The following is a 27,601-nucleotide window of genomic DNA, read 5'->3' as shown; positions in this document are numbered from 1 at the left end:
ATTCTCTCCTCTCCCAAAAAACAGCCCAAAACCAGCACATTTAAACCTGAATCATGATTTAACAGGGGACATGACCTTGGTTCTGCCACCAGGATTTTTACCTGAACTACAGACTGCAGCAATTGATTGTTTTGCATTTCACAGTGCACAAGTAACTGGAAAAAACAAGTCAAATGGAAGAAAGACAGCAAACAAGCCCATAAAGATGAGGAATTTTATTTTATTGACATACTATGAGGCAAAACAAAATTGACACCATACAAAATAACTTTATAAAATATCATTCACATCATTATTTTGTCAGGAATTACAGCATTCTGAGCTTGTTACGAGTCTTATGTTTTGAGGTGAGAAACACTATGCTAGGTCTTTAGTATTAGTTGTATATATACAGTAAGAAACCAGAACAGAAACTGTTAGGTTTTTTCATGAGTTTATTGCAAAAGTAGTGCAAAACTATTTTACCTTGCAAGCTGTAAAACAAACTTGGAAAAGGACCCACCGAAGCTTAAAAACACGACAATAAATGCTCCACTTCACAGCCTTTGAAGCTTCCTTCAATGGTTCTCAACAGCAATTCCCCCTCTTTGCACGTTTTTCGGATTCCCCTGGCTGGGAAAGGCAGAGGTGGAAGAACCTCTGGTGGGATCCTACTCCGTGCCAGGGCCCGATGCTTACCAAGCTGTAATTCGGGCAGCTCGGCACCCCCAAAACATCGACCAACAGGGGAAATTTGGTCCCTTTGGCTTTTTCCCCAACACGCTGCCCCTCTCCCCATCCCTACTTGAGAAAAGAGTCCCGAAAGCAGTACGAGCACACCAAGGGCTAGGAACACCTATTGTCTGTTTTCGGGGGATAAAATCCTTTTCCTGAAGTATACGGAAAGTGAATTTCCTCGTGGTCCCCCCCCTCCCCGTTGCGTACACGATGCAGGGCAACCCCCCCCCCCCGAGCTCCTGCATGAAACCAAGGACGGACACTACACCCTACGAGCTCGACAGAAAACACCGCTCTAAAAAAATGCTACCGGGGTCCCCCGAAGCAAAACAGGTAGCTAGAAATCTACTAAAAAATAAAAATACAAAAATTAAAAGCAAACAAATGCTACATGAAAAATGTGAAAGGAACAAAATGCAGCATATTCAGGCTTTTTTTTTTTATTTATTTTTTCTTGAGGTACCTATATAAATATTACCTTCTGCCCAAAGTACTATCGGTTTTGTTAAAAAACTAAAGTCCTTATCTCGAGCCAATTGCAGGGCATACATTATTACTGAGAAAGTGCAACCATGCTGATAATTTATCTGCAGCATATTAAAGGATGAGTAGAGGCTTTAGAAAATATAGCTTAAGTATAGACCTGATGGAGCAGTTTTATAAAAACATTTAACAGAGGCATCTTCCTTTTGTTCGAGTCTCTCTGCAGCCGAAAGCCGTAGGAAACAGCTTTGAAGTCCTGCCAGCCCGGCCTGTCAGCACTTGTACAGTTCCATACATAGATTTTCCTTTAATATTTAAACTAAATACAATTCTACAGAAAAAAGATTTCCCCCTCTGTATTAAGTATTGGTAGAAAGTCGATTTTTTATTTTTTTTTAAACTTCAAAAAATGATAGTATATCACAACTTAAATTTCCCCAAAAGGATTATTTTTTAAGTAAAAAAGGCTTACATAGTAGAAAAACTTATACATAGTTGTAAACTGTTAGATATAAAACTGTGTGGAAAAGTCAAATTACATTTGATTCCCTTCCCCTTACCCATGAATCCCTTCATTTTTTTTATATATATTCATATTTTTATATATATATGCACACAGAGGTACCCACACAGCTATATGCTGTATGTGCACCTATGTTATATATGCATATATAGAGATATAAATGTATATATCTCGGGTGGGAATTATTAATTTCAAAAACTTCTTTATTGGGTATTTCTCTTTGCCTAGTTCTGCTCTGATACTGTACACTTTACGGTTCGATACACTGAAAAATATTCTCCAATTTGCTAAAAATATGCTGCTTTTCTCTTCTTTTTTTATTTTTTTTTAAGCTCTGCGGTTAAAATTCGTCTGCTGTTTTCGATCAAGAGCAATGACTTTTGATTGTTACGCACTGGGAAGAAACACAAAGGCACAAAGAATAAAAACTGAACGACAACGTTGTTGTTTCTAAAGAAGAAACCCAAAAGGTTTTGGTTTGCAGGCGACCGCCTCCGCCCCGAGGTCGGCCGGCACGCGCAGTTTGGTCGCTTTTTTTTTTTTTTTTTTTTTTTTGCCAATCTCGTCGACAATTTGAGTTCATAGCACCCAACTGTTGAAATGAGGTAGATCCAAATCGAAAAAGAAAGCTGGGTCCCCAACCCGCCACGTGATTTGCCCCCTGGCCCTAATGTTTGAAGGATCAGATGTCAGCCGGAGAAGCGCAAGCGATGGCACTACCTGAAGCAAGCACGGATCTCGAGAACGGTTGGATTTGGGTTGCTTTTGTCCCTTTTCACTGCAAAATTTCAGCAATCCTCCTTCGGGCAGAGATTTCCTAGCAGGGGGAGGGAGGAGAAGATGCCTAACGCAAGGAGCTGAGATTTCAGAAAGCCCGTTTTTGGGGCAGACTGCCCGAGAAACGCAGAGAGCCCGGCTCCTGTAGGGCAACGCCAGCGCCCGAGGAGGTCGGTCACAGTATAGAGATCTACAGGTTTTTCCCTTTCCTTCTCAGATGAGCCTTCCATTATCCGAGTTTAGCTTTTGAGGAAGATCCTACTCTGGTTAAACAGTATTTTTGCCTGCTCTGAGAAAATCTGATGAATTTATCCTTTTATTTTTTTTTTGTTAAGGCTTAATTCAAAGCGGCGCCGCCACGCAGCATCATGCCAACACCGAGCCACGGCCAACGCGTCTCCCCAACACATCTACACAAAACCCCACCGGCTCTGGGGAACATAAAGCACCACTTCATCTACACCATCAACCCTACAATGCCTCTGATGCGTTTAAAACTCAGTCAAGGGGTTGTGTGTGACAAGTGCTTACCCCAACAGCGCTACATCATTTACACACCGCAAGCACGAGACGTTTTAATACGGATGCAACACGCAAGCTAGCCAACAAATACTTAGTACCACTTGAAATGAGGCCCTTAACATCTTAGGTTTTTCTTTTTTTGTTGTTGTTTTTTCTTCTTTCAAAAATAGTAAACTTTACACGGTCATAAAAGCATTCGGATTCGAGGGAGCACATCCAACGGGAAACTTCCGAGTTCCTTTTTTGGTTGGTTTTGAGTTATTTTATAAAAATAAATAAATGAAAATCTTCCAGGAAAGGGGGTTTAATAGATGTCAGTTAAGTCTGCAAGGTACCAAACTTAAGGGAAAAAAAAAAGGGGGGGGGGAGGGATTAATGAATACATTCTCTTTTCCACCTCACCCCTCTGTGTCCAAGTCAACCACCTGGCCACATAGACGCCTGGGCTGAGGTCTCTATTTACAAACTGCCCCAAAAGTTGGAGGTTTTGGGATTGTACAGACTAACAACGGGCTACGGAAGCCAGTGAGATTGTGCTTATTGTTCCCCAAAAAGCTCTGCCTTTGCACCTTCGTGTCTGAGCACTCACTCTATTTTTGGTTTTGCATCTCCCTATAAAAAAAGCACGGCTTTCCCAGGTGCTCGCTAGTAATCACCCCTTAAGTATATCTGCCATCTGCAAATCCATCCATTACCTTACCCTTCAGCCCCATAAAATCAAAAAAACACAGTTTTTGCTGCCCCAAGCTCGATAGCAAAGGATGGGGAAAACGCAACAACCTTCACTTAAGCTGGAGACATTCTGGGGATTGAACACTGAGAGGCAATTTCAGATCAGTTGAGGATTCAAGTCGGCCAGGCAATTAGAGACGCGGTATTTACATCAAAATAAGACGGCAAAATTGTCACTTGTAAATGAGATGAGGAGTTCAAGGGGTCAGTCGCAGGAGAAAGTGAGAATTAGGGTCAATTAGGGTCAAAGAGGGTCAAAAAATTAGGGTCAAAGAGGGTCAAAAAATTAGGGTCAATCACGATCAATGTCGGCCACAGAGGTGAGATTTTGGGGTGCCCACCTAGTGTGGACCAAGCAAAACCAGGCAGTTTTATTTATGCTGCTAAGAGGGGAGCTTCCTCCCTTGGTGCAGAAACAGGAAAAGCTGATAGGAAAAGAATAGGATCCCGATTACACAGTGTGGGGTTTTTTATTTTCCTGCTAGGAAATGTAAGCTAACAAAGTCAAGACAAAGAGGAGCGGGCAGGGGAGTAGGAACTCCCAAGGTTGCTTGCTGACCTTTTCACAATTCCTGCTTGCCAAGCACAGGCAGGCATAAAATGGTCGGAAATGTTTAAATTAATGCTTCAGGGACAATTAATAGGCTCGTTCCTAGGCTAGCTGTATCTGTAACTGCTGCTGCTGGGTAGAGCAGCTATTCCAGCAGGGATTTCAGGTCTTAAAGGGGGAAAAAATAGAGCAAAACTAAAGCAACCTGGTCCAGCAACACATCCAGACCAAATCCAAGGTGCTCTGAGATGCCGAGAGCAGAAGGCAGCTTTTGGGAACTGCCCGCCAGCCTTCCCGTTAAGGGGGAAGGGTCTGGAAGTTGCCAGCAGGATCTGCGGGGAAGCTAGAAGGAAAACAAAGTGTTGCTTACTGTTGCCTCAACAAGTGCTTATTTGGCAGATTTCTGGTAGAAATGGTTCACCTGGCCTCCCTCATCATTTTAAGGGGATGTGCTCACAATCCCCTGCCTGCACAGGGAATCCTCTTCCAGGCCACAGCAACGTCAATAGTGTCTATGGATCCACAAAACCAGGGTGTAGTGAAATATTTTCCAGAAGCAGCTATTCACCCTAGAGCAAAATCCTATTCTTCATGCTTTTTTTGGGGGGTTTGTGAAGTTAGAATGAAGAACTGAACAAAATGTTCAGGATTTTACCCTGTTCAGTCATTACTGAGCTTATTTATTCCGTCACTCGCCATCGCTCAGCAAGAATTCTTCCCAAAAGCCACAACTTCATCCCCGCCACCGACAGGCTTTGTTAGTGTCTACGGCCAAAGATTAAAAGTGATGAAATGGCAGCTAACAGAACGTATTTTTTTTTGCTTCAGACTCAAAACATATTTCAAGCACCTTGATGTCACTTGCAGTGAAAGCATGACATTCGTTGGCCAACAGCTGAAAGACGAGAAGAGGCTTTGTTTGGAAGCAAGAGTGTCCAAAGCCAGCAAGCGAACAGAGAGGTGACACCGAGTTGCTTCTATCAGATGACCCTGCACAAGAAGAAACGTGCCAGGCGTGATGTGCCGGGCTCTTTCTGAAAGCTCAGCACCTTTTTCTGAACCTCAGTGCCACCTTTGCACCAGCACAAGCCACGCCTACGCCTTCGGAAGACAAGAGGAGCGAAAAGGAGATGTTTAGGATCACAGTATGGCACCGCTGGTTCTCCAGCATGAAACAGCAAAAATAAAGAGTTCCTCAGGGAGCGTTTTGGCTGTTGAGTAGTAGGCTCACTTCAGAAATTCATTTATCTGTGGAGGAATTGAGGAGGTAGCCTTGAACTGCATCTGCTCGCTAACTAACAACCACCTTCTGTAGTGATTTGGCCGAGCCGTTACATTCATCTGAACGCTGCAGGCAAGGAAATAACAAAGCAGCAGCAACTAAAAGAGACAAAAGGAGATAAAACTGGTTCTGTGCCACACGCACGATGAGCCCCAGCTCCTTGGGATTCAACGCAACACCTCGGAGGGATGCAGCTCCGGTCACTGACCCGCCGGAGACAAAAATTTGGGTTTTATATCCATAAATCCCAGCCCAAACCCCTGTTACCCTGCTAGTTCTGCCCCGCAGACCGGTTCTCCTCAACACGACACGGGAATCAAATGCTGAAGGAAGCCAGGAAGACGCAGCAGGACAACAACTGGAGCTGAGAGTACAGACACTGCATTAATTAATCAGCTAATTGCTACTGAGGATTGGCAAACGCCCCCTAACAAAGCAACTGTGGCCTCGGATTCACACCCTAACGCAAACGAAGCACAACAACGTTTAGAAGCAAAGCTCATAGCTCAACACTGTAAAACATGGCAGTATTCCTACAACGTAAGAGCAAGGAAGGGCATCCACAGCACTGCAGGCTTTGCTGTCCGTAGCACTCTTTACAGTATCTTTAAAGAGCTACAGCAGATGGGAGGACAAAAAAAAGTCTTACAGTAAAAAGGGAGTTTAAAAACAATCAGTGCAATTACCTTCTACTTGAAGTTTTCCTTAAGACTGCACGTATGCAACAAGAAGCGTTGCCAAATGTATGTAAAAGTTTTAAAAAAAACATAGTACTGTCCTGTATTAGGGAGAGAGAGAGCCACACTGTCAGGAAAAACAACACAAAACAAAAACAGATGCTACTGTAGGAGAGCATTAAAAAGTAGGAAAAAAAAATTATTTTCCTACATTGGTATTGAGTGTGAAAAACAGAACAAGATATATTTTTTTTTACATTCCTTTTTTGGGTGTAAAAGGTATTTAAAAGAAAAAACAATCCCCTATGGGCTATCTGTGCCACCAGAAATGATAACTGGGTGACATCAAGAGGCGACGACGTCCCCATTTGCACCTTCATGGTCTTAGTTTTACAAGTGGTCTATTAATGCCTGGACAAGAGATGTTAAAAATGGACAGAGGCTGCAGGAATTATTGATAGTCGGATTTCAAGCTAAAGCTTAGCAACATTTTTGCTTAAATAATCGGGGAACGTAATGCCTGGATGAAGATCAGAAATGTGTAGTACAAATTTCTTGCTTTAAACTTAGGTACCTGTAGGTTTTCCATGCTAGCTGCAGCAGGTTAACACACAAAACCTTCCCTAACAGCTTAGGTAAACGACTAATCCCAAACCTTTCCCACCTGCCAGATCTAAACCCAAGGAAATTAATATGCCAAAGCTTCTGCAACGTGGAAGATCGTTGATTTTAAGTCAGCAATCCAAACATTGAAGCAGCCTAACTTGAAGCGAGCCAGGAGGAGGAGTCGTAATAAAAAGAAGTGATCAGTGCACGCGGCCAAACCAGCAGTTATAGTTGCATAGGGCTATCTGGAAGGCCAAACTGATGTAAGGCTGAGAGAAATCCCGCTACTAAATCCCCCTCCTTCCTACATTTCACAGTGGGACATCTGCTCCTAAGGACTGACCGATGAAGAGGCAGAGCGGACGTTATCTGATGGAGCCAAGGGAGTAGAAGTTTCTCACACCAGGTAATACTGTATTACAGCCCGTACATTAAAAGAGAGGAGTTTTAAAGTATTTTAGTCTTTGTTACTACACTGTGATTGTCACAGAACCACAGGCTTTGGGAGGGCTCTTTGGAAACACCAAGGCCCCTGCCCAAAGCAGGCCCAGCAGATCGGAGCCTTCCCAAGGACAGAGATCCACAACCTGCTCCAGTATTTGGGTATTTCTCTTTCTATAGTGTTACCATTTCAGTACAAAGCCAGCAAAGCAACCCGTAGCGGGCAACTCATTCATAATACCTCTTCACCTCCTGAGCACCCTCTTAAAGATGAGCTGCACCAAAATAAATACTGCAGGACTGCCACCCGTCACTTTGTCCCTAACGGCGCTGATGCCTGGAAGGGGAAGGAGATATTTTCCTCACCAGGGTGCCATCAGGATCAGCTTTCAGCCCGCTGAGCACCTGGACAGGCTGCACCAACAGCAAAAGGTCACTGCCAGGGACATAACGGGGAGCAAATGCAATGGAAGAGGTCCTGCCCAGTGCTCTTATGCAACTGCAGTCACACAACTGCTCTGCACGGCCTCGGAGAACAGCTGCCAGGAGGTAAAACACTTTGGGTTATTGCTGGCCTGAGCTGCACAGTGACTTAGTGGTTATAACTGCCCGCCTCAGCCACGACTTCGGCAGCAGGAGTGCATGAGAGATGGAGATGTCTTCAGCGTTGCGTTTACCTGAGATATTGCTGCTCTTACAAAACACAAAACAGGAAAAAGGGGTAAAAATAAAATAAAATAAAATAAAATAAAATAAAAATAGGAGTACGGGTTTAGATGTCTGTCCACCCCCCTTCCCTTTTTGTGAGGGACAGGAGAGGTTTTGAGTATTACAAATATTGCCAGAAAATAGCTCCTGGGCTTACAGCACGCTGCTTTTCTAAGCATAATACTTCATCAAAAGTTTTTTAAAAAATGCTCTAAGTTAGTCATTAATTCGCCACCGGGGCAGGGGCAGCAGGGGAAAGGAGGGAGAAGTCAAGCTGTCGACTTCGTGGCACCGGAGGCTTAAAAACCTGTGCAAGGTAGAAATGTGCCGAGCCTGAAATGCACGCAACCATCCCAAGTTCTTCACGCTCCAGGAAGGAAAGCTACACAAAATTCCTGGTCTTTCCAAGAGGATGCAGAGATGAGAGCTACACTGAGATTACAGGGTCTGCCTGATAGCCCTTCTGCAACAGCCCAAAGAATGCATCCTAAATAGGGTGCAGGAAGTCCCACAGTCTGCTTCAGAAATAAGATTTGGGGGTGAAGACAGATTCTGCCCTCTTAGCCTGACCTGACCACCATAAAGTCCTTGGATCAAGTCCTTTATTCCAGATCTGCAGGGAGAGGGAAGAGGAGGATGAAATTCACATCCAAGAGGTCTCTGCAGGAAGAACAGCAAACAAAAATAACTGGCGCTTTATTTAAAAGTGTTCCATCTCTCCTATTTGTTAAGAATAATCCGTACAAAAATAATTCTGATATAAAACTCTGCCGAATTCAAACCTTGGCTGAAATCTGAAACTTCTCAAGCAAGCAGACGGAGAAGTGCAACGTGTCCCTTACGGAAAAGCTTCTGCAGCTTAGCAGCGCTTGTGAGGGAGGTATGTGCAACCTGGCTGGGAAACAGGAAGACAGATGATGCGACCTGGAACTTGCTTTCTGTTACACCAGCGTCATTTAAAAAAAAAAATAATAATCTAGGTTTACAAAACTGACCAAGAAGAAAATCTGACCCAGCAGCCCAATCAAGGAATGAGAACACCACAAACACCACTCCTCTGTTACTAGGATTCGCGTTATTTCACCTAAACACCACTGACAATCAACACTCTGCTACGAGGTGTACGAAGTTATGTACCTACAGCTCTTTTTGCAGCACAGCTCGGGCATTTTCTAGCTTATTCGACAGCAACCAGGTTTAGTCCCTCTGCTATATGGCACAGAGCTCCGCGGGGGTTAAAGCTACGCACCCGCCTCAGTGGCTAGAGGTAAACGGACTCAGAGCAGTGACTGAGCTTCTGCTAAGAGAAAAAGGGGAAAAGACAACGCAAAAATGGAAGAGAAGGACATTTTCACAACCTGCCTCTTACCTATGTATTTAAGTTATCCTATGACAACGAACAAAATCAAGTCAACATCAACATTTCCTGGGCTTTTAACATTTCCTCCTAAACCTGCTTGTGGCATCGTAATTAGTGCAATGGTTTCCATATGGATTATGGTTTTCTTCTGAACCCAGTGTGCAAACTAACAGAAGCGTTTGTCTAACAATTATCAGCTTTAATTAATGCTTCTCCGAAGAGAATGGCAAAACTCTCACATTTACCATTGACCTTATGCATAATGAAGAGAGCTTCCCCTCCCTTCACAAGTAAACTTCAGTTTCCTAAGATTTATCTTTACTGCATAGATTCTCTGACTTCTGTCTAAAATCACCAACAGTGAACCACTCTCCTCTCCCAGAGCGCCTGCTTCGCCAATAACCAACACATAAATTAAAAAAACAAGTGTTTTGTGCTTGAAAATACAGAATGTTGGTCTTGTGTGCGTCTCTGAACAGCACAGGTAAACCCTGCTCTGCTGTGTGCACGCTCGAAAAGCCCTTCTACACATTACAAGCTCCACAACACACACTGCACGTATCTCTGAGCTCTCACAAAGTCAGTTGCATATTTTTTTTTTTGCATTTGAAGAGTAATGTCCTCACGAGAAGGTTTTAATTTCTAAATCCAAAGCATTCTTGATATGTTAACAGAAGCATAATGAGCACTCCTTAGTAAATAAAAATAAATAATAGCATCTAGTCTATCACATTAATACTGTGAAACATATATAAAATTTACATTAATTCAAACATAACAGTGAAAGAGGATTGTACTGTATTTTATCACCACAGACCCGTATTCCTTAGAGACTTTGGAAAGTAAGTGTCACAGTCCTGTATGACAAATTCTAAAGTTAGCTGTCAGTGTGATTAAAAAAATCCTTTACAATTTTTGCTTCTCAAAAATGGCACGTCTTCTCTTGCCAATCTAACTGGACCTATTAAAAGTTTAGGTACGAGTTTGTTTCTTTTTTTTTTTTTTTTAAATTCTTCTTTAGTCTATGAAAAAACATTTTTAAATGCAGCACAATAAAAAACATTCAAGAAACAAGCTTCAGAAAATACATTTGCCCTTAGACACAGAGAGAACAATCTTTGTAAGACAGTTGAAAACCAGGATTTTGTCACTCTTTTGAAAATAAACATTTTGTAAATGCATCTAGAATAATAGAGGCTTCATAAAGAGCCAAAAAACGCTTTGCTTTTTCTTTGTATTAAAAGCTAATTCACAGCATTTTTGCCCACCAACTTGAGTATGAATTAGATCTCTCCAAATTATTAAAAGCAGTTAAATGAATAGCAAACTGAACGAAGAGGTCGGTGTTTTGTTTCTTTGTTTTGTTTTTCCCTAAGCCCTGAGATCACAGCTCTTGGTTCAATTATAAAATATGGGTCTGTTTTATAACAGACAGCTTAGAGATTTTGGCAAACCACATTTCCAACAATCATGGGGTTTGGTACAAGAACGCAGTTCACAATCAAGTCTGAAATTCTGGACGGAAGGCTTTCTTTGCAAATGGGAAAGAAATTAAGAGGCGTCCCTCATGGCTGGCTGTCACTGTAGCTTGGGCAACTGTTGGTCTAAGTGCAGCTGGTCTCATGTGAATCCAACTCTCTATTGTACTGAGTCGCTAAACATTAAAACATGTCAAGCAAAGTACATAGTGCGCAACGTGTCCTGATGAACTTGAACTGCTTTAGCAAGTGCTTGATGATCTCTGCCATTACTCTGACCCGAAGTGTGGCTGCCTTCAGCACTGAAAGAGAAGGGAGGGGGGGTAAAAGGGAGGGCGAAAAGAAACCCTATTTAATCTGCCTCTCCTCACACGTAAGGTTTTCATGTCATTTATTTCTTCTGAACAGTTCATTGACCTTAAAATACTATTGAAGTTCTGAAAAAACAGCACAGAAGCATACAGGAAGATCTCCTGCTTGTTGGCTTTGGTTCTTTTGTTTACTTTTGGTTTGTGGGTTGTTGTTTTTTTTTTGGTTGGTTGTTTTGTTGTTGTTTTGTTTTTGTTTGTCCTCATTTTTTTTCCCCACCCACAACTAATTCACTGGGAAAAAAAGCAAACAAACTCGCCCTCAAACCGCTACGCGAGGATGCCACTGATCCCAGAATTAACAAGCCTGTTTCCCTTCCTGGGAAATTGGGTAGGAATCTCAAACCGTGCAACTCACCTATCGTGTTCTTTATCCACCAGATGGTACCTGGCTCGGAAGGCAACCAGGTGCGCGTAATAGGCAGGCGCAGGGATGGAAACCGACCGGGTGCAGCGTACGTACGTATGACACAACTGGTAGGTGAGAATCTGCAGCTCATCCGAAGAGAAACGATTGTCATCCCAGAGGACGTGGTAATGCGAAGGTCTGCTTGTTCCCTGCAGGCAGATCACACAGGATGTCAGCGTTTCGGAAACATCTCTTCAAATCTCTGCGGGCGAACTGCAATACAACCTGCTACTTCCCCAAAATTATGTGTGAAATTCTAGACTTCAGCAAATTTTCCTTTAAAAAGGCAAAGAACTTCCCTCCTTGCTCCTTGTGTAGCAAATCCCTTTGCATTTTTGGAGAGGATTGCATTTTCTAGAATTTCATCCACGTTACTAATATTAAATGATCGCACTGAAGTGCATTTTGACCTTGTGAAATCTACAATCTTACAAAGAAGCCAGGCAAAGTAGCTTTATGCAAAACATTCACAACTAACAGTAATCTAACTCGTGCCTTCGCTGCACACACTTCTTTTTAGGGAGTACTGAATTTAGAAGAGTATTAAACTTTCAGTGCTTTTGTTGATTAATAGTTTCCACTTCTGGTTCAGAAGAAATCACAAGAAAAAGTGAAACTATAATGGTGCTGTCTGAACGTACTGGAGATTTCCTGTGCGTGTTTCAAGAGAATTTAACATAAGAGGCAGCTAGGAAAAATAGCCCAACTACCTCACCACCATTCAAAGCAGCACACAGGCAGGACAGAAGCACATTAAACTAATTGCACACCATGTGTTTCCTGGGTGTTTGGGTTCATTATTTCTTCTAGATGTTAACAGTGATGGAAGAGCATTACAGACAGCACAGGAAAAAGCAGAAACACGTAGAATGAGGTCGTGTCCTTTGTCTCCAGTGTAAAGAACACACAAAATACCAACAGCCAGTGTTAGCACTGAAGTTCTCATCCAACACGAAGTGCTGTACCTGAATACCAGCATGACTACACAGGTAGAAGTCAAACTCTGATGGATGGGTGATTTTTGTGTCCACTGTGGTGCCAGCTGGAATGTTTCCACTTTTTCCAACCTGCGTGAACAGTAAATGCAAATATATTAAGGTGCACAAACTTTTTTTTTCTGCTCAGCTGTATAGTAAGGAAGAAAATGTTTAAAAAAATCTGTAAAAAGCACTAAGTCCAGAAAGGACCAGGTAAAACTGAAAACTGGAATGTCTCTACAATGTGGGAAAAAATAAGAGATGAGCTACAAAACCTTTGAGTTCCTGTATAATAATTAGCTTATCTGATTAATGCAAAAAGACTTTCCCACAACTGATTTGTCAATCTCTTTTCACCTTCCCATTCCAGAAGAGATTATTTTTCTGTGACTTTTCTTGTTTATACCTGAAAGAGGACAACCCATGGCTGTAAGACAGGCCTCGCCTCCCCTTCAAAATATTCTACTTGAAAGCAGAACTTAGAAATACTCTTTAAAAGCAGTTTAAGGGCAACCACACCACACTATTAATATACAAAACCAGCTGCATGTCAGCCTTAGAAGTAATTCTCTGCTTAGGCAGAGAAGCTTGACAGCAGGAAAACAAACACGAGAAAAGCCCTGTCTGGGAAAAGAGGTTTGGGGTTCAGAAGTCTCCATTTCCAGAAATAACACCTACAAATGTACACTGCTACATGTAGCGTGTTATGACACTCCATATGCCCAAACCAAATTCCAGATATCCAAGAGATTAGATACCTAAGAGATCTTACACGTATCATTAAAGGAAAAAAGAGTTCATCCCACCTAATAATTTCCATGTCTACATCCCAGCTGGCTACCTAAGAGTCACTCTACAGTCAACAGGAATCAAATCAGTGAACTCTCTCACACTACTTTAGAATTGGAGGAAGCATACCTCAAACTGCGTTGGAAATATCCAGCAGACCTCTGCTTACCAAAAAGGAGTGCCTGAACTATTTCAGAGGTAGATATCTACATTATAAGCCTGACACTACTCAAGTCAATCTCAACCTTTAAGGACGTCCAGACAGTAGAAAAACTAAAAAGAAACAGGAACAATTTGATTAACTTTAAAAAAATGATGTAAAGACTTATTCAAGGATGCACACTGTTGCTCTTTCATAAAATCTTCTTGCCAATTATGATATGTGATAAAACCCAGAGGCTTTCCCTTCCGGGCACAATATTTCACCCAATACATGATGTAGCTCTTTAAACGAAGCAGGTTTTTCCTATAGCACCCGAGCAGTTCGTATGTGTGCTACATACTCGTTGGTCACAGTCAGAACGTACCCGTTCATTTTTATCTGTACAGAAGAGTCTGGTGTGATGCCTTTTCTGCACAACTATGAATGTAATTCCAGGCTGGTAATCCTTTTCTAGTTTAATGCATGCTTCTCTGATAGCCAGCAATTCATGATGGAGAACCTGAGTCAGAAGCATAAAGATACGTGATAAATATGAAAGACAGCTTAGAGATGACTCTTTTATCATGTTCCTTCTTGCACTGTCACTCAGAGCAATGAGATGTCAAAGCATTCAGGATCAAACCTCAATTTCTCCACTTAATGAGAACAAATTAGATCACCAGTTCCCTGAGCCAGGCCGGAGCTGGTTCCATATTTGTTCAGCTCCAAGCATGAGGCTTGGGCTAATAAAGCTGTGTGTCAAAATCTTTTCAACTGCCAAAGACAAATGAACAATTAATTAGGCTGTTGAACATACAACAGCCTAATTATTTTTTAGGCTAGTACAAGGGATAAAAATCCAGAATTGCTCAACCGTGTACGCTTTTCCAGCTGTGTAAAGCAAGGCTAAAGGGATCAACAAAAACAAAGATAAATGCAGTAAGCGAAAAACAATTTGGGATTTATGGTAACTATAAACTGAAATCTCAATGAAAAAAATGGAAAAAAATAGAAAAAAATAAAAGAGGAGTTTTATTAATTGATGTTTACTAAGTGACCTTTCCAATAAGAATACTGGAAAGGAAAGCATATTTAGTATCTTTAAGATATAAATAAAAATATTTAATAAAGCATGGCATTTGTAAGCAAACAAAATAAATACATTTGTTGAGTTTTAAACAGAACAAATGAGAAGTGACTGTAAAAATAGAGAATATTACACCTGGTTAAAAACAGGAAAATGAGCTTACACTTCAGTTTTTCATTACTGTCCACATTCTATGGGATCCAAACTGGCTAACGTATCTTGAGTATGTCACAGATGTTGAACAGACTTGAGTTCTAAAACTATACTTTATTGTTTATATTTTTGCAAAGTTAAGTATGTTAAGGTGATCAGGTATTAAAAACAGCTCATGAGAGAAGTGAAATCATTTTTCCTGCTCCTCTTGGTCAGAATGTAACAGATTTGTTGAGGGTACACTACTTTTCATAGCTCCATCCACACAAAACTACATTTACTACCAGAAACCGACAGAATAAAAACCTCAAAATGAAAAATGTAACCTGTTGAAACTGCCCCTCGGAAACACCATCTCTGTAGAAAATGATACGAGTTGGTTTAAATCTGGTTGATTTGTAGAACTGGATAAGTAACTCCCTGACCATGGCAGCCAAATCTTGGATGATTTCTTGGCGGTGCTGCTGGACCCGAACAGTGGCACAGTATCGATTAGGGTGAGCGTCCATGCTTCCTACAACCTGGGGAAAAAAGGCTTAGTATCACACCAAACTTAAAAGCAGTTTAAAAAAGGTAATTGATGAAAATAACTGAACTGCCTTTTTAAACAGGGGATTTTCTGTTTATTAAACCTCAAAGTTCGTATTTTTAAAATGCCATTGGACTTACAAATAAACAAACAAAAACTCTACACATCAAAAATCCCAACCCATCTCCATCTGGCTTTCCAGGACATGTGTGCAGCTTTTTAAAACAGGTATTTGTTTATTTAGCACCAGAGTTAAGTCTAAGATGAATATTGCACATACTGCCTGCAAAGATTCTCATTATTAAATAAGCCAGAGCATCTATTACAGGTGTTGGACATAATGCAAGTCGTGCCATTCTCTATACTTAAGATTACTTGAATTATTTAAGAATACTTGAGATTACGGCACAGTATGTGTCATCAGAAAGCTTAAATCCCCCCCAAAAAACACAAGTAAAGCTCTCAAATTCCTATTCAACAATGGGTAAGTTCTTAACATTCTTAACTGCAGGTTAAAAAGATCTGAAGAAGCAGATTTAGACACACACCAGCTTATTACAGGTTGATAAATATCAGCTAATAGAAAAGCTCCTCTGTGCATTAGCATCTCGGGCATTTTACAAAGCAATACACACATTGAAGTAATTAGTATCAGACTTCTCTCCAAAGTTTCATTAAGTTCTGCAGAGAAATAATTTGTAATACCGTAACTAGGCAATCAGAAGAAATAGACCACAAAAGAATTGCAAGTAATAAATGCTTCAGAACTGAGCAGTGGGAGAAAGCAGGGGTTAAAGATAACTACACAGTTTACTCACTGCAGCAATGGAAGGCTTTTTTCCATCCCCAGCTGGAGGATGAGTTACATCTGCACCAAGGAATATGACAGGCTGTTGAAATACTGGTGGTCTGGTAAAGAGAAAGCAAGTTTATAAAAGCAGCATGGCTTATGCCTAATAAAGCACATTAGAAGCCAGCTAAATAGCTCTCTATTCTCTTGCCATGAATTAGCCAACAATTTCAACTTAATCAGAGATGGTCACGAGCAATGAGACAGTACTTCGTCCTGATCAGGGCTCTCATGCTACATACAAAGTACTTAGGCGTATTTTTAAAGCATAACTGATAGTTCATTTTCACTAAAAATGAGAAAAAAGGATTTTTCTAACTCGTAGAGTCACCACCTCTATTAATTAAACCACACAGAAGGATCAAAAGTTGCTTCTTCAGCATCAAATAGCATCTGAGAAAATTAAACAACTGCACACATGATTTTGTTATGATTTTATGTTTATGATTTTGTTTCCAAATGAAAAGACAACCACATTTTTCCTTATCAGTGCTATCAGTTTACTGCTTTAGAACTAGATTTGTTAAGCTGTGCTTCAAAGATTAATTAAACCCTTAAGATATTAGTCTACTGCCTCAGAAGTAAAACTCCAAAACACTGTGCTTGAAATGTAAAGCTTCAGCTCTATTCCTCAACAAAAGGATTTTAAATGGGAAATTTTAGGCCACTGGTATTTTTGGTGTTCGTGATGTATGAAGGAATGGTTAGGTAAGTTGATAGACTCAACTGTTCTCAGACCTCCTCTAAAAATGAATTTGAAGGCAATTATAACAATGTAACTTGTACTGCAATTAGAGAATTGTTCTTTTATAGAAATAACTATTCTAGTCCTGCCCTGCAACCAACAGAAAGTACTGATGGAAGCGTTCTGTTCCAAATACCCCCAAAAAGTACTTTTCTGGAGCATTCAGGCACTTGGTGCAGTTGTGCTGCTCTGCCTTTTCCCCTTTATTTAACTCCATTTTCTTGAATGCATAGTTTATTGGTACGAGGAGCAGAATTCAACTTTCTGCCCTTTTCATTGCTGTTAACACATGCACTTAACAGAATTTGTGTTTATGAAGCCTGCTTACATGGTGTGCAGCTCTGTCTCGTTTCCACTGCAGTATCTTAACTCTGCTCTAAAAACCACTGTGCTTTTTTAAATGCAGTCTCCATAATACAAAGATTTTTTGTTGCTTTAATACTGGTTGACAGAGTCCACACTGCCAAGGCTTCATATATTTAGTGCAATAAACACAATTTGACAAGATAAACAAAACATACATCCCATCCCTTCTCATAACGTGCCCCGTTCTCTACCCCACCAGATACTTTTTGGATTATTTTTGTGCAGCTGCCCTCTGACTAGCCTAAATATCAAGTGAGAATTTGCTTATCTATGCAAAACAGCATCTGCTTCTTTGATACAGGAATGATGTAGCAGGCTGCTCCGTGGGCAACTTGAAATGCAATGTGTGTAAAAATGCCATGTTTTCACTGATGTAGAAACCCAATTGTTCATTCTGATTGAAGTTACTCTTAGTAACAGTGTCTGTGTGTGTATGTAGAACTAAAGCTTCTCACTGTAATACTAATACAAAATTGCAAGGTAAACCCTGGAAATAAATTAGTTCTTTGCCCCCAACTTCTGTTTTTTTTTTTTTTTTTTAAATGTCTGTTGAAGTTGAGATGTACAACAAAATAAAAAATCTTCACCACAATTTAATCTATAAAGGAAAAGGCACTATTATTTAAGATTTTTTTTCTATTTGTTTGAAAACTCAAAACAAACAAAATGCTGTTTGTTTTTTTTTTCTCCATTGAAGTGGAAGCTGTGTATTTCAATGGCCAGATTGCAATAAGAGCTTTTTTTTTTTCTAATAAATTTCAGCTGGAACATGTATTCCTCTACAGTCTGTAACCCAGCTCGTGCCAAACTGCATTTGAAGCCAAAAGATATAGTCTGACTAAAGACTCACTTAAAGTACAGTGTGATTGACTATCAAAAAAAGCACTTAGTTACTCAGTTATCTTATACCATGCATGTTCTTTTACCATACAATACCCTCTTCCTCTGTGAAGGATGCCTTACCTTCCCTGTGGCAGTAAAATGTTATTTACACCTCCTAATTTGACATTTATTTTTAAGCAGAGGTTGGACAGAGTTTGTGGCGTTGTTCTCTGCACGTTCTTCATCTGAACACACTGCGTGGCCATTCCCAGCACGGTGTCACCAACACGCTTCACCTCCGCTGCAAAACAAAGAAAAAAAAATTATATATTTTGTGTATTAAATCAAATAAACGTAGGAGACATTGAGTCAGTGACACCTGGAGTTTTAGTAAAATGATTGTTTAAAGAGAAAAAAGAAAAAAAAATTCCCTGACCCAACCCTGCTCTCCAGAAATCCTCTTCCCAGTTCTCTACCACTTCCATCAGTTCACAACACAGTACCTCAGTCCTAGACATCACTAAAGGCACTGCTGGCTGATTTTAACTACAAATTATTTTAAATGAGACTAATTATAATTTCAGAATTACAGTGTTTTAGCAGCATCGAAGAATCTTTGGCTAATGGAGTCAGGTAACAGGGATAATATTAGGATGATGTACATTTTATTATTAAACACTGGTCTAGTAACACAAAATTAGTATTAGTGTGCTAAATAACATTGAGAAAATCATGGTCATGTCCTTCCAGTTTATCATCTTTTGCCCTGACTTGCATAAAAAGCAGCCACTTTAGCAAAGGATGGCCCATAAAAACTCCAAAATATCTCATTAAGAGCCACACTCCTCAAAGGTTAAAATGAATCCCATTGTTAACAGCAAAACTGAAACTTAAAAGCTTTAAGGGAAGTGTATAATCTTACACTCAGGAGAAGAAATGTAGGCTCCAAGACAGCAGATATCCATTTATCCCAAAGGAATAGAATCAATACTACTCTTGGAGAAGATGCAACATCATTTGGCATCAGGAGAGGGAAAGAGACTTTCTGAGGAGCAGGGGGAGAGAAGGAGAAGAGACAAGAGCGTGTGTATAGACGTGCAAGAGGATGGAAGAGCACAGGGAGAAAATGAGAGGTAATTAGAGGGCACAGAGAGAACCATAATTGAAGATAATGAGAAGGAAAGCAGATGAGAGAGATACCACATCCTCTCAGTAGTCAGAGGGAGGAAAGAATCCCCTCTTCATGCCAAGCAGGAAAACTGCAAGATGTCATTTTGCACTGGATTTGTACTGAACAACCTAGAGACAGACAGCTTTCTTTGCAAGGCTGAACTAAAAAGAAAAAAAAAAAAGTGTTGTTTTGTGGAGGCTTGTTCTTAACTCTCTCACTTTTTAGTTTATATCAGATAATCTTGGGAAAAGAATTAGGAACCTATTTTCTACTGTATTAAATCGGTGAGAGATGGGATGGGGAAAACAAATCCACAGCTGCTTGGTAGATCGGGGCTGTGAGAAAAAGAGTCCTTGAAGCTATGGGAGAAAAATAGTGGATGGTGCTGCAATTAGGCAGGGTTAAGTGAGAAAAGGAGGAAGGCAGGACAGGAAAAAGAGCAGTCCTGTGTTTAGGAAGAGCTAGGTAAAACAAGATGTGTGGTTTGTGTCTCGAACATTAAACCTTATGTCTATGTGCTAAGTAAAATGCTCTATTTGTCAATCTGTTGCCAAAATCAGTTGAAGTTGCTGACTTTTTTTACCCGTGTAATTCCAGACATTTGTGCCCTCGTGATTCAAGAGTTAAAAATTGAAATGGGAAAAATCCACGGGCAGAAATTTTCTACTTCATTCAACTTCTTTTGCCAAAGGCTGATGGCATGAGTAAGCAAAGACATCCTAAAAGCTACACAGCTTCTGAGCTCATTACTTCAACCACTTGGGACTTTTAGGACACCAATTACAGTAAGTTCATTTTAATGCACAACATAACACTTCAATCAATTTCCAAAAAGCCCCAATTTTACCTTTCTCACTCACAAATGCAACCAACAGGATGAACATGCAAAAGCAAATTAAAAGCATAGTCAGAAATAAGAATATACATTAAGGTATTAATGCAAAGCATCACACAGCACAAGAAGAGGAATAAATTTAATTCATAGGCTATTTCTAAATTGAATTTATACAATTGAACCAGAATTAATTTGTTTTTCAAATAATTCGAAAAAAATGCATGAAATTGTGACTAGAACATGCTGGTGAGTTTGGCTTACTGACCATAGACTGGTGTCTTTCCTGGCAAAATCACCACAACAAGCTGCAGGCCGGTGTAAGTGTTCTTGAGATGTCTGAACATGGGCTCCACGCTGTCGGCTCCCTGGGCATATTTACAGAAGCACGGCTGCCCTTGGATTGGCATTCCTGCATCTCTGGAAATCTTCCTCAGCTGTTCCGTAAAGGACCTACAAGGATGGAAATACATTAGATTCTCAGAAAAAGAAGAAAAAAAAAAACAACAAAAATCTGATTTTTGTTCTCATTTTTCATGGAGCGGTCTCTAGACTTGCAGAGCTTTACTGCCCAAAATAGTTCGGAATTTATCCCAAGCGCATCTTCAATTTATTGTGCCTAGGTAGTCACTGAAGGGAAGGTAAGAGAAGATAAGGAAACACACTGTGTAGACGATGCCATTGCTGAAAATTTGACTTCCAAAGCAAAGGAGTTATTCTACTGTATTTGATCTTTCTATGGGAGAAAGAGTGAGCTTCTTTTTGCAAAACAAACTACAGGGGTGATAGCTTGGATAGCCTGCTACACCAGACTCTTGTGTGTATCACTATAAAAGTTACACGAACTTGTTTTTTGGTCCTGGTAAGAAAAACGACCAACAGAAATTAGCAGCAATTGCATCTCAGAGAATTAATCTAACATCAGTAATAACACACAAAAAACCACCTTGCTAGATCACCAGAGAAAATGTGTACCCTGGAGGTGCAGACAAACCTTCTCCAGGTTTTTTACTGCACCTCTTGGAAGCAAGACAACAGAAAGCAGTTCAGTGTGGCATGATGGAGGTTTATAAAGCACACCGAGTCTGGAAATCGTGTTCAAAGTCCAAGCTTGTCCAACTTAGATGCCTGTAAGTCCCACACAGGCAGGCAGTGAGGTGCCACAGTGTGGATCTGTAGAGCAGAGAGCTTGGTACCACCTTTATTATTTTGGAGTGGATGTCTCCAGAGGTGCGTAACAAGCTGCTCCCCTTCACCAAGAGGCGCCAGGTAGCACTGTCTTGCCCACAGGGGGCACGAAGATTTTTTCCAACCCCGTTGCTGTTCTCGTGAATCATAAAGGAGCGTGAGGTTCAGCCCTGCAGCTTGTGACTTCTTGCAGAAAACATGCACGTTAAGCATTTTCCCTGGCAAAACGAGTATTTGCCACTCTAAGCAGAGAGAGTCAGTGGCAGAACATGCAAGTCTGCACTGCTGCAGGTTGTGAGCCTTTCATTTTAGGATTCTGTCTGTAGGTACAGTGCCTGAGACAAAAGGTGCACTCAACATCCCCAAAAGCAGGATGATTTTGAAGATAACTGAAGATGCAACAAGATGCAGCCACTTTCCCAGTATGAAGGAAATTCCTTTCACTCCAAGGACAAACCCCATCTGAACTGTAATAATCTTAATAACCTGCCAATCCCTCTAATCTGTCTCACACCCTCCCAAAAACTGAGTTCTCCCTATGCCGGAATTCCACTAGAAGCAACACGTGTAAGGGAAAATCTGCTGGCAGATTAATTCTTGTCAAACACCTGGAAAAAAACAAGTCCTTAGCTTTAAAAAATAGGATGTGAACTAAAAGGTAACATTTCCACTGTTTTCTCACCACTTATTAGGGAAACGTTCCCAAGCTATTTGGCAAATTATCTACCAGAAGCTTGTTATGGGAATACCGCTGCGATGAATAACCACGGCCCTGCATTCACCTGACAAAGAGCAGCTGAGTCACCTGCCAGGGCAGCTAAGAGCCACACTTGCCCGTGCACGAAGGGAAAGCAACTGTGTACAAAAAGATTTAGGCAAATCCACCTACACAAGCACGCACACTTTCCTTGATCTAAGAAAGGCTAAGGTCACTTTTAACAAGTCTTCCATTTGTTTGTGACAAAAGGTAGGGAAATGACATCCAAGAAATTAATTCTAATGTTGAAAGTCAATAAAATAACTACAAGTCCTCCTGAACTTGTGACTACAGTAACTTGTACACTGCTGTACTCCTGCATCTGGGCAGAAAGTTGGAGGAAGTTGGATTACTTCTGAAAATATTCCTTTGAGTAAGTTCTGCATAAATTACTCCATTCCATATAAAGAGGAAAAGAACTAAGAAAAATACAAGCTAGCTTTCAGTCCTGACAAATACTTAGTGCTGAACGTCCTTCATAACAGCACTTGGATCATCTGAAACTCAAACTTAAGGCCTCATTGTGGTAGGAACCTTGCCATTCAGTGTTAGTTGGTTTTGCTCAGTCTGATTTTGAGGATTTCATTATGCCAACATTGAAATCATGATGGCATCATTCAAAACACTAAGAGGAACTTCAAAAGCACTGTTAAAGATGTACTGCCATGCATTAAACAAACTACATATTCTAATTAAATTATGATATTTTCATACATGTAAGTAATAAAATCATCATCTTATGCAGCGCACTTACTTAAGATGAACTTCAGTGCATTGGCGCTGGGGAGCAAAGCAAGCGATTGCCCAAACCTTTATTTCAATTCCAGTGTGAAACTGTTTATTCCTCATGTCCCAGACTCCTTGAACTGGCGTAGCAATTGCTTTATTCTGGAAGAGGAAAGAAAAAAGTAACATTAATGCACAGAATGATTCATGCTAACAAAGATCAGTTACGTTTGTGCTTCTCTCCAACCAAGAGATTATTTATAGTCCAAGGTCTTTCTCTACTGTTTACACCTATCCTACCTTATAAAGATCATTCTATCACTTTAACAAGACAGCTGGCCAGGCTGGTGAAAAGGAAAGCTTGTAAAAAAATCAAGCAGGCATTGTTCATTTCTCCTGTTTATGGTTTTCTTTGGTTACATAAATCAGCCGCAGACAGAAATTATACACGGATATTAAGACAGATGCTATCAGGTGGTATATAAATCATCAGGAATGTACACTTCTACAGGAACTTTTTTTTTTTTCCTGCAGGAACTTCACAATTGCTGGGTGAACTTTCCAAGAGTGACTCAATCCAAGTGCTATAAGCATTTTATCACTAAGTAGAGGCAAATAGTGGTTCAGTGTCAACTCAACTCCAGAAAAGACCCAAAAGAGATGACAAACGATGACTAGTTACTGAACTCTGACCTCTGCAACCATTTTCTCCCATCAAGTGGGTATTACTGTGATGGATTATCTCCATTAAGGATGGTGGATAATGGATACAGGACAACAAACTAATTCTGGTTACATTAATTACCTTAATAAGCGTCAGTCTGTAGTAGATGTTTTAGACAAGTTACCACGACGTCTGCCTTCTCATTGAGCAGACGAGGCCAAAAATCTTCAAGACACAGACACAAATTTGATGATTCATTTTGCAAAGAGTTGGGTTTGCTGAAAGCAGCACCTCCTCCAGCTGCCATTGTCTTCCCCCTCTGTTCTTTCACCAGAATAGTTCCTAAGAGCACTCTCCCTCATCAAGATCAGGCAATGGCAGCTGGGTTACCTTAACCTGACACTGGAGGAAGGTTTGAGCTAAGCTGGCTGATTTTGACTGAAGAGCATTAGGTAGAAGACAGAATCACAATTTAAGACATGAGATCCCTGCCCCTTGCAGTTAACAGTGAGTTGTGCACTGGAACAGAATTATCTTCAGCCGGTGACGCATGATGTAGAAAAGGTTCATCAGAAGCCTCCACGAATTAAGTCATCCTAAACATCAAGGCTTTCATCTTGCAGAAAAACAAGATGCTGTGTCATTGATAGAAAATACTACTTTTAAACTTTTTTTTTTTTTTTTTAAAGACAATGAAGTAGGGTGACTATGTCAGACATCTGAAAACCCACTGTAAAGAAAAACCTGCAAATAAATACTGCGACAGGAAGAGGAGTCTCTAGAGAGTAACGTGCTGAGAGACAGAGAATACCTTAATATAGCTGTCCTAAACAGGGCTGCTTCACCCAGAACACTCAAAACCACCCAGAAGTTTAACTTTAGTGAGGGAGGCAAAAATAACTTCAGTTATTACCATTCCTTATCTCTCTTCTTTTCAATGCACTGAGGGTTTGAACCACTGTGTGCAGGTTTCTTCTTGCAACATGAAATAAAACCGCGTGTCAAAGAAAAAAGCACCTTGCAAACATCTTCCTCTGGTTTATACAAAGGCATTTTACCCCAGCTTTGCTTTCAGAAATAAAAAGGGAGCGCTGAAGAAAGCATTGTCACACATAACATGGCCACTGAATTGAAGGATTTCTAAAATTAAAATATTTAAGTGCTACATATGATGACTTTATCCCGTTACGCCCATCATCATTCATTGCAAGCGAGCATATTACAAAAATTATCACAGGCAGTAATCAAAGCAACCACAGGTAATTGTACAGCGTGTGTTCAACGTACCCTGCCTCCGTAGAGGATTGAGGGAGGCTGCAGGACTCTACCAGTCACATCTGTCATTTCGTCCTTGACCATTATCCCAAACTCACGAACATAAGGGTCAGTATTGAAACTTGCACTCCGCATCTGAAATTAAAAGGACTGAGATATCACTTGAAGAAAAAGAGGTCCTTTTTAGGAAAGGTGATAACATTTCTGAGGTAACTGTATTTGGGCATATAACCCCTATAATATGGGTGAAGTCAAGCATTCAGAACCTCAGTTAATTCTTCTTGGATATGTGGATGCCTCCAAATTCAAAATAAAGTACCAAAACCCAAACAACAACCCTTAAGCCTTTTGAGAGAATGCATTTCGTAGTGGCTAATAAAGAAAGGTTTAGAAAAACAAGTTTACAACCCGTGTGCAGCATGCAAGCAACTTAGTACCTGCTAATGGTAAGAGAAAAAGTAAATCCTCTGCTACACTTGACTCATTTTTGACAGAACACTTACCAATTTGCTAATCTCTTCCTGACGGTCAGGTGCTGATCTGGCAGTTGCTCGAATCATAGTGGAAGTTTGATTGTCGGTGAGCTTTTTTATGCATCTTTGTCCTGCCACTATGTTGCACACCTAAAACACCCGCACACAAAGCTAGTTAAAAAACAAGATGCAACTGTGTGTAAAGCAGCAGGAAAAAAAAAAAAAAACAACATTTTTAAGCAGGCTACCCATAATTTTGACAGCAGTTCTTCCTTTTTTCCCCTCTGCCCGCCTTCCCCAACTCCCAGAATAGAGTTACATCTAAAGGTTTACTTGCCTCGAGAGGAAGGTACGTGTGCTTCTGCTCCTGTCCAACTTGTAAACATGGGAGGTGAGGATAGCGCAAAACTAATTTGTGCCTGTCCTTAAAATACTGAGCTACAGTGCATTCAACTGTTTGTCCATTCTCCTGCTGAAGCGGGAATCTATTGGAAATCAAACATGAAAACAAGCTGTTATTTCACATAAACTACGTTCCCACACTTGCTGAATACACTTCTTGGCACAAGTTTAACTTGCTGGAGATTTAAACTATCTTGTTTAAACGATGTGAGTGCACTTCTGCAATTAGGAGTCTATCACAGCCACTACCACGTGGCTTTCAACAGAAAGCTGTTTCTATAGCTTTTTTGATACCTGAAGGTACAGACTGTGTCCTAAGAACGGGTACTTAGAGGCAAAAGCTAACATTTTCTGCTTGTGATACCTGCAGTTCTACATTTCAGGATGTGCCATGCACAGAAGATTGTAAGCTTACTGTGAGGCACAAAACCAACTATTGTTTCCACTAATGCACTCCTCTCTTTGTATTCCAAATAGATTACCACATATGCACTCATTTGCATACAGTTATATCAAGCTGGCACAAACAGTCCTTTCATTAATATAACGTGTCATTGAAAGAGTAGGAAATGAAGTCAATTAAATACTGTATTTAAATATCAGTGAGTTATTTTCTTGTTAAAAAAAAGCTGTTATCAGCTCTGTTTCTTATACTGCTGTCTTAAAAACGGGTAAAATACCTGCCTGTTTAAGCTATCTGCAAAACCTTCAACACTGATTATTAATGAATATTTTTCCAGGCTAAAAATGGATTGGCAATAAGCAGGATTAGGAACCTTATCCCAGTTGCCTTCGCTTCTCTGCTTAACAGCTCTGGGAAACATTATGCTACCAATAGGGTTTTCGGTTCTAATGCTGAAGAAATCCATGAAGGAAAAAGAAATAAAGCACACATCTAAATAGAGCAAAAGGAACAACATAATTGTGAAAATACTTTAAGGTGTATTTTAAATGTATTGAGCAAAGAAAAGTGCCATTTTGCAAGACTTTTCCTAGGTTAGTAAGGAAGTCCAGGCCCTCTTCCAGCATAAAATTAAACATCTGCTTAAGAAACAAAATACTTTACGTTTGGTGACTTGCTGGTCGTCTGGTGACATTGCACACTCTGTATTTTCTTTTCATTTGTCCACAGTGTGTTATCTCCACCTTCAGACCTAAAAATTGGAAAACACGTTTCACTATTTCTTTAAAAACAAGGTGTCAGCCCCCCCAGCTACCAAACAAGACTACTACGTGTAGTAAAGTTCAGTCGTTAGCGTGTTCTTAGAGCTTTGAAAGGTATCTAAGGTAGAACTCAAACAATTTCCAGTCTTAAAAATCAAAACCCCTAACCTTCAGTCAAAGTTCAACATAGACTTTTAGGTACAAGGCAAAACCTTACAGCCCCAAGAGTTGAAAGACGAAGCTGGACATAATTAATTCTAATTCTGTACTTCTAAGGAAGCCAGGGATGGTGGTGGAAGGACAAAAAGGGCATGAAATGAAAGGCTTGTTTATACTCTGTCTAAACACACAGTGTCTGTGAGACCTCCAGCTAGCACAACCAACCCAGACCTGATGAATCTGGAAACAAAAGGCCCCTACGCAGCCCCCAGGAGCCCACGAGAATGAGGCTGCTGGGCTTTATTCTCAGTGAAGACAAACATTTGCTACCTGTACAGAAGTATTTTGGATCTACCACTACAATCAAACATAAGCTTGGATACAACACTTTTTTTTTTTTTTTTTTATTACTTGCGTGTTCAGACAGAAAGAAGTGTAGGTGGACTGTCAGAGTTAGGAAGTTGGATGCGTGGGAATAGGAAAGAGGGGGCTGTAAATACAAATTCCATCAATATCTGCACACGTGTATAAACTCATGCTGCTGCTGAGCAACACTGCACATTCCCCCTATCTGTCAAAGGCACTCACTTGCCAAACAAACTCATCTTCCCACGTAATTTGCTGGGGCTCAAAGTGCTGTCTATTATGAAACCATCAATAAATAGCAAGTTTTCAAAAGGATCTGTGAAGTCTGCAT

General features: G+C 40.5%; 1 protein-coding gene across 5 annotated transcripts in view; it reads right to left on the bottom strand.

Annotated features, from left to right (window-relative positions):
- Positions 1-10,771: 10,771 nt before the first annotated feature.
- AGO2 (argonaute RISC catalytic component 2) overlaps positions 10,772-27,601 on the bottom strand; it is a 43,526-nt gene continuing 26,696 nt past the window's right edge. For all 5 annotated transcript variants that reach the window (XM_027452746.3, XM_027452745.3, XM_072034279.1 and 2 more), the window contains exons 7-19: positions 26,648-26,735; positions 25,517-25,664; positions 25,210-25,329; positions 24,719-24,841; positions 22,796-22,929; positions 20,365-20,549; positions 18,235-18,394; positions 16,129-16,219; positions 15,108-15,302; positions 13,927-14,061; positions 12,599-12,700; positions 11,583-11,782; positions 10,772-11,158 (exon numbers count right to left, since the gene is read on the bottom strand). In XM_027452746.3, the coding sequence (XP_027308547.1) occupies positions 11,050-11,158; positions 11,583-11,782; positions 12,599-12,700; positions 13,927-14,061; positions 15,108-15,302; positions 16,129-16,219; positions 18,235-18,394; positions 20,365-20,549; positions 22,796-22,929; positions 24,719-24,841; positions 25,210-25,329; positions 25,517-25,664; positions 26,648-26,735 (1,790 nt within the window). In that variant the 3' untranslated portion in view covers positions 10,772-11,049. The remainder of the gene's footprint in view (positions 11,159-11,582; positions 11,783-12,598; positions 12,701-13,926; positions 14,062-15,107; positions 15,303-16,128; positions 16,220-18,234; positions 18,395-20,364; positions 20,550-22,795; positions 22,930-24,718; positions 24,842-25,209; positions 25,330-25,516; positions 25,665-26,647; positions 26,736-27,601) is intronic.

This window comes from Anas platyrhynchos, chromosome 2, assembly GCF_047663525.1.
Source record: "Anas platyrhynchos isolate ZD024472 breed Pekin duck chromosome 2, IASCAAS_PekinDuck_T2T, whole genome shotgun sequence".
NCBI classification, from domain to species: domain Eukaryota; kingdom Metazoa; phylum Chordata; class Aves; order Anseriformes; family Anatidae; genus Anas; species Anas platyrhynchos.
Note: the sequence above shows the minus strand (reverse complement) of the source record. Positions and strands in the feature narration are given on the sequence as shown.